This window comes from Cebus imitator, unplaced genomic scaffold, assembly GCF_001604975.1.
Source record: "Cebus imitator isolate Cc_AM_T3 unplaced genomic scaffold, Cebus_imitator-1.0 Scaffold48, whole genome shotgun sequence".
Lineage (NCBI taxonomy): Eukaryota > Metazoa > Chordata > Mammalia > Primates > Cebidae > Cebus > Cebus imitator.
In genome coordinates this window covers 7,328,197-7,334,832 of record NW_016107363.1, presented here as the reverse complement: position 1 = coordinate 7,334,832, position 6,636 = coordinate 7,328,197, and the positions used below count along the sequence as shown (strand labels likewise).

General features: G+C 37.1%; 1 protein-coding gene across 1 annotated transcript in view; it reads right to left on the bottom strand.

Annotated features, from left to right (window-relative positions):
• Window positions 1-1,265: 1,265 nt before the first annotated feature.
• DENND6A (DENN domain containing 6A) overlaps window positions 1,266-6,636 on the bottom strand; it is a 72,044-nt gene continuing 66,673 nt past the window's right edge. The window contains exons 16-19 of the mRNA XM_017527336.2: window positions 6,204-6,313; window positions 5,909-6,011; window positions 4,612-4,686; window positions 1,266-4,157 (exon numbers count right to left, since the gene is read on the bottom strand). Coding sequence (XP_017382825.1) covers window positions 4,026-4,157; window positions 4,612-4,686; window positions 5,909-6,011; window positions 6,204-6,313 — 420 coding nt within the window. The 3' untranslated portion in view covers window positions 1,266-4,025. The remainder of the gene's footprint in view (window positions 4,158-4,611; window positions 4,687-5,908; window positions 6,012-6,203; window positions 6,314-6,636) is intronic.

The following is a 6,636-nucleotide window of genomic DNA, read 5'->3' as shown; positions in this document are numbered from 1 at the left end:
GATAAGCAGAAGAACCTAAGTCTAATGGTGAAACTAGTAAAATGGAATGAAGCATGATTATCGAACAACAAAATCTTTTAAAATTTTTTTAAAAATATTTTTTCTTTTATAGACAGGGTCTCTCTCTGCTACTCAGGCTGAGTGAAGTGGCATGATTACAGCTCACCACAGCCTCGAATTCCTGGGCAAGCAGTATCCTCTCACCTTAGCCTCCCGAGTAGCTGGGACCACAGGCATGCACCACTATGTCTGACTACTTTTAAAAACCTTTTTTAAGAGATGGGATCTCAGGTGCAGTGGCTCATGTCTGTAATCCTAGGACTTTGGGAGGCCAAGACCAATCACCTGAGGTCAGGAGTTCGAGACCAGCCTGGTCAACATGGTGAAACGTGGATTGTTTCTAATTTTTGTATTCTCTACTAAAAATATAAAAATTAGCCAGGCATGGTGGTGCATACCTGTAATCCCAGCTACTTGAGAGGCCAAGACAGGTGGATCGCTTGAACCCAGGAGGTAGAAGTTGCAGTGAGCATAGATTATGCCACTGCACTCCAGCCTGGGTGACAGTGCAAGACTCCATTTCAAGACAAAATAATAATAATAATAATAATAATATAATGTAGTTGCTACTTTTAAAAAAGAAGAGAAAGAAATAAAAATAATGGGAGATTTGGGTTTTAAAAAAGATAGCAAATGAAGGAGAAACTAGCAATAACTGAGATTGAGCTAAAAAAAAATCATTTTTTTGAGATAGGTCTTGCTCTGTCACCCAGGCTGGGGTGCAATGGTGTGATTATACCCCTCGACCTCCTAGAGTCAGGCCATCCACTCATCCACCTCAGCCTCCTGAGTAGCTGGGACTACTGGCATGTGCCACCACGCTCTGCTCATTTTTTGATTTTTTGTAGAGATGGGGTCTCACTTTGTTGCCTACATAGATCTTGAACTCTTGGGCTTAAACAATCCTCCTGCCTCAGCCTCCTAAAGTGCTGAGAATATAGGTGTGAGCCACCACACACTGTCAACATTTTTACCAGAATATTTCATAAAATAAGTGCACTGCTAGGAAGGATATGAAGTCACTTAACTGATCTGTTTAAACAGAACTGTTCACCTGCTCATAGTGAAGTACACAGAGGGTTTTCATGAAGTCCTTAAAAAAACAACCTGGTAGGAAACACAAGGAATCTCCTAATGCACAAGTTTCATTATGCATTTTCCCCAAGCAGTCCAACCCCACTCAGAAATAACACAAAATATCCAAGTGCTTTAAAATCCAAGGCCTTTAATTTAGTTTTTGGTAATGACCACAAATGCCTTCACAAAACCTCTTTTTCACTGTAAATAGAAGGCACTAGGCATTACATAAAACCCTTAAAGCAGTGATTCCTCCTGATGCTGGTAGAGATAAAACATTTCATGTCAGGGTTTACATAGTAACAAAGTCTTCTTTAAAAAAAAAAAAAAGACAAATCTGAAAATCACACACCAAAAATTAAGTTATCAGTCAGTCTTTCTCAGGTTCCCAATGCAATTTTACATCATTTTTACAAGTACATAGTTTGAAATTAAGAGATAAACTAGGTACGATACAGTTTTCAACATGTGTTAGGTTTCAGTTAAATATAGTAAATATGAAGACACCATCATCATGCTAATTGGCATCCTTTGCTACTCTTTAGCTGTGCAAAATAAACTTGAAATGATATATCCTGTAGTGGTATAATTGAAAAGATCCTTGATATGACACTAACAACTTGCAAATTCTGGTCACAAACTGTATATAAATTGTAAGATTATTTAAAAATACCTTTTTGAAAAATAATAAGATGACCATTTATACCTAAATAAGGTTTCCCAGAAAGTTATGAAATACTTTAGCATATAAAAGTAGTTGCCCATTTTCTGAAAAGTCAGCTGTTGTTTACAAAATAACTCACATGATCCAAGGCAAACGACTTCTTTCAAATGCCATTTTCTTTCTATGACTTTGAGGTATGCTTCAAGAGACTGTATCCATAAGAACAGGGCACATTTGAGTATTAGACCACAATTACAAATGCAACGAGTCTTTCTTGGGTCAGGAATGCTCTTAAGAGTTATATAACAGAGAACAAAAGATAGCTTCTGGAGCCATATCTTTTACAAATATATACAACTAAATTTGGTTATTTAGAAGATAATACAAGATACGGCTATTAACCACATGCTGTGTCATGTGTTCCTATTTTAAACAGTGGCTTCTGGTCGTGTGCAGTGGCTCACGCCTGTAATCCCAGCACTTTGGGAGGCCAAGGCGGGTGGATCACCTGAGGTCTGGAGTTCAAGACCAGCCTGACCAACATGGAGAAACCCGGTCTCTACAAAAAAATACAAAATTAGCCAGGTGTGATGGCGCATGCCTGTAATCCCAGCTAATTGGGAGGCTGAGGCAGGAGAATCACTTTATCCTGGGAGGCAGAGGTTGCAGTGAGCTGAGGCTGCGCCATTGCACTCCAGTCGGCAACAAAAGCAAAACTTCCGTCTCAAAAAAAAAAAAAAAAATAGTGGCTTCTGCAGGATACTCTTATTCAAACACAAACCAAACAACCTTACTCTACCAAATCAGATTCTTCTATTTTTGGCAAGGTAGTATTGTTTAAACAAAAACAACAACAAAAGCTTACCATAGCAGTGATTCAGGCAAAAGTTACCATGTCAAATAACAGTAAGAAAAGTGTTCTAAGAAACATTAATATTGAGAAAAAAAACACTACCAAACAAATAATGCTGGAAATCAATCTTATCATTACTAAAATAACTATCACATAAAAAACTTATGAATGCCTTTGAAATAAGAATAGTTCAGTTTAAAAAAACAGCTGATTACGAGATTTATAATTAGAATGTCTTTGAAAAGCATCCAAGTTCATTAATTTAAACATTTAATAATATTTAAATTCATATTTATTTTATTTTTATTTTTATTTTAAATGGAGTCTCACTCTGTCACCCAAGCTGGAGTCCAGTGGCACAATCTTCGCTCACTGCAACCTCCGCCTCCCAGATTCAAGTGATTCTCACATCTCAGCCTCCCAAGCAGCTGGGATGACAGGCACATACCACCATGCCTGCCTAATTTTTGTATTTTTAGTAGAGACGGGGTTTTGTCATGTTGACCAGGCTGGTCTCCAACTCCTGACCTAAGGTGATTCGTCTGTGTTGGCCTCCCAAAGTGCTAGGATTATAGTCATGAGCCACCATGCCTGGCCTAATGTTTAAATTAGTAAAGGGTAAGAGAAAATAAACTCTTCCATAATTAATACTAGATGCCTTCTTGTCTTTGGAGAAACTGGTAAGATTAAATTTTGAAAGTGGTAGAGAAAACAGAAAATCTGTATGACAACTGAAAAAACCCCACCATGTCTATTAATAAACATAATGGGCAACAAGAAACATATTTTTTTAAACAATGATCACTCAACAGAATACCTTATAAAATTACGTGTCATCACTAAGCTAAGGAAAAGCTTCAAGACTAGCAGCGGAACTGTGAAACATGTAGGACAACAGAAGGCACTACATAAACATCAATTCCTCCTAACTGTAGTTGGACAGTTCAGTCTTTCTGTTCTTAACAAGATAGCCAGCGTGAATGTTATTTTTATATCCCCCTGAGTTTTAACATGATTGGGCAAAACAGCACCAATTTAAAAAAATATCTGCAATGCCAGCACTGCAGTATGAATTCACTAATACTGATTACCCCACAAGTCTCTCATAAGAGCACTTTAGAACATGATTAAAAATATAGAAATGCCTTTTGTTGTTTCAGTATTAAAGTGGAACCACCACAGATGTCCACTTTTTAAAATAATGCACTAAAAAGGTCTGTTTATATAATACAGTCTTTCTACCCTGTAACTAGCATTGATGGCCGATTTTCCACTCTGCTGCCACTGAGCGATCTCCACTGTGCGTCTGGTTGACATGTCAGCATGCCTTATGGTGCATAATCCTTTTTGGCTAGAAAATCTTGGCAAATATCACGTCATGCCCGTTTTGAGCAGTATACCTTGCAGGTCCTCTGGCAATGCTAAGATAATGGCATCTATGTGTGTCCGTAACTTTTCCATAGTGTCAGGTTTCACAGGTAAGTGCTCTCGATCAGCCTGCAACTACATAAGGAATATTTCACAGCATTTAAATTATCCTGATTCTGTATTAATACATTATATTCTCTAAGTAAACCATTTTAAAGGCCTACAATTGGATACTTGTTACAGAATTTATAGAAACTAAAAAAGCAAAGAGCATTCCATTTAAACAATTCGTTATTAAGCTCAATAACAGGCTTCTATGTAAATTCATAATAAAACCCAGAAATATAAACAAGAATGTTTTTATAGAGCTCATTAGATTCCATGTAGATAAAGTTAGAATAATATGGCAACATAACAGTCGGTTTTGGTGACCAAGTATTTTCAGCAATATATACCATCAATTGACCAATTTCAAGCCCTCTCATTTAAAAAGTTGCTTCTGTGAACTATCATAGGTTGTCAGCTCACATGAGAGGAGGATATCTTCACAGAAAAGTCAATTTAATCTTTGACTGTTTCGGCTACATACCAGCTTATTTTTCAGCTTCAAAACAAGGTCTACTGTTTCTACTTCTGTGTGTTTCTGGATCCAGAGAAGTAAGTCCTAGAACAATAATAAAATCCCAAACGAGTAAGTTCTCAAAATAATATTCAAACCTCTCTGTTTCAATAGGTAAGGCTATTGTGAAGGAAGGACAAGATGGAAAAGAAGAACAAAGTATTTAACCCAGATATAGCACTATAGTGCAAGAATAATTCTCATTAATATTCTAATAACTGTCAGATATTTTTCTGCATTAGCCAGAATAATTGTCTCATGTTTGGAAGTAAAACAAAATGTAAGAAAATTCCTTTCTGAGGTGGCTTTTTTAGATCAAACAAGAAAAACAAAATTGCTGCTCAAACTGTAATACTAACCCCCATTGCCACTAAGTAGTAACTAACTTATGAAGAACATTAGCTAACAAATCAAGATAACTGAACATGAGTTTACTACTGGATGTAAACTTTGTTTTCAAATAACCTCTTCCTGGGCTTATGTTGCAGGTGCATTCATCATATTCCTTTTCTCAAAGCCACAGTCACTGGGAGTTTCTGTGTAGAAAGTTAACACTGAGGCTAGCATACCTCACATTTAAAGCTAAATATAAATGAAAAGACTATCCCTTTTATTTTCACAAGTAGTTTAATTTAAAATAGCCTGGTAATACAGAACATAAAAAAATCAGTCTACATTTTTTAAAGTGTTAATGCTAACTAAAAAAGGTAAATATGTCATACAGAAAAAGACCTGGAGTTAGGCTTCTTGGATTAGAATCCTTATTCTAGCCAGTAAGGTGCTGGTAAATATTTAACAAGTGGTTCTCCAAAAGAGGTCTCTGGTTTGTAGCATTTGCCAATTTCTGTGGTGTAGTATTCCCACTGTAGGCTATTTCAAGCTACCAACCTGAGGTCACTGAATGCAGAGCTGAGAAGAGATGTAAACAATCAGCTCTTGTGAGCCAATGCAAGTGGACTCCAGCACACTGTTGGCTCCACTACTTGGCAGGGATGTAATCTGAGGCAAGTCATTTAACTTCTAAGCCAAAGGTTTCCCATAATGCAGTTCATAACACACCTACCTCAAAGAATCATGGTAAAGATTAAAACAGATTATCAATATAAAGCCCCTATAATGTCCTTGGCACATAGCGCATGATCTAGAAAAGTTAGTCATCATTACTATTTATAAAGAGTGGATAAAAGGTACAATCTTAAACCTCTAAGAATAACTATCTTTATTTTCAACAGTTGTTAATCGTTATACAAACACACAGTTTTCGAACCTCTTCACAGAGAGCTTCTAGATGGAGTGCCTCCAATTTTTGGGTCATTTCCTTCCGCCGGGTCTTAAACCAGCCATCAAAATTTGGAGACTTTAGGAAATGCCTATAAAAATACATTTTAAAAAAGCAAAGTTTGATTATAACTTATTTCCTTTCCTCAATACCTTTCCTATTCAGAGAACCATATCAAACTCTAGAATTAAAAAAAAAAAGTTTAAAGTCTAGCTTTTTGTTTTGTTTTTAAATAAAGCATGACACATGGGCATATGGGTATAAAAAGAGAAAAAGGACTAACCGGTAAAGTCCAATCCAATCGCCTTTTATCCTAGAGGTTAGCTGAGGTCCTGTTTTCTCTAGTGTTTTCATAAATTCTTCTGGAAGAAACTGTCTTAACTGAGGTGGACTCTAGAAAACAGGACATACAATATTTAGAAATTAGAAGTGGAGGCCAGGTGCAGTGGTTCACACCTGTAATCCCAGCACTTTGAGAGGTCAAGGTCAGCAGATCACAAGGTCAAGAGATCGAGATCATCCTGGCCAACATGGTGAAACACCATCTCTACTAAAAACACAAAAATTAGCTAGGCATGGTGGCACGCGCCTGTAGACTCAGCTACTCAGAAGGCTGAGGCAGGAGAATCACTTGAACCCGGGAGGCGGAGGCTGTAGGAAGCCGACATCATGCCACTGCACTCCAGCCTAAGTGACAGAGAGACTCTGTCTCAAAA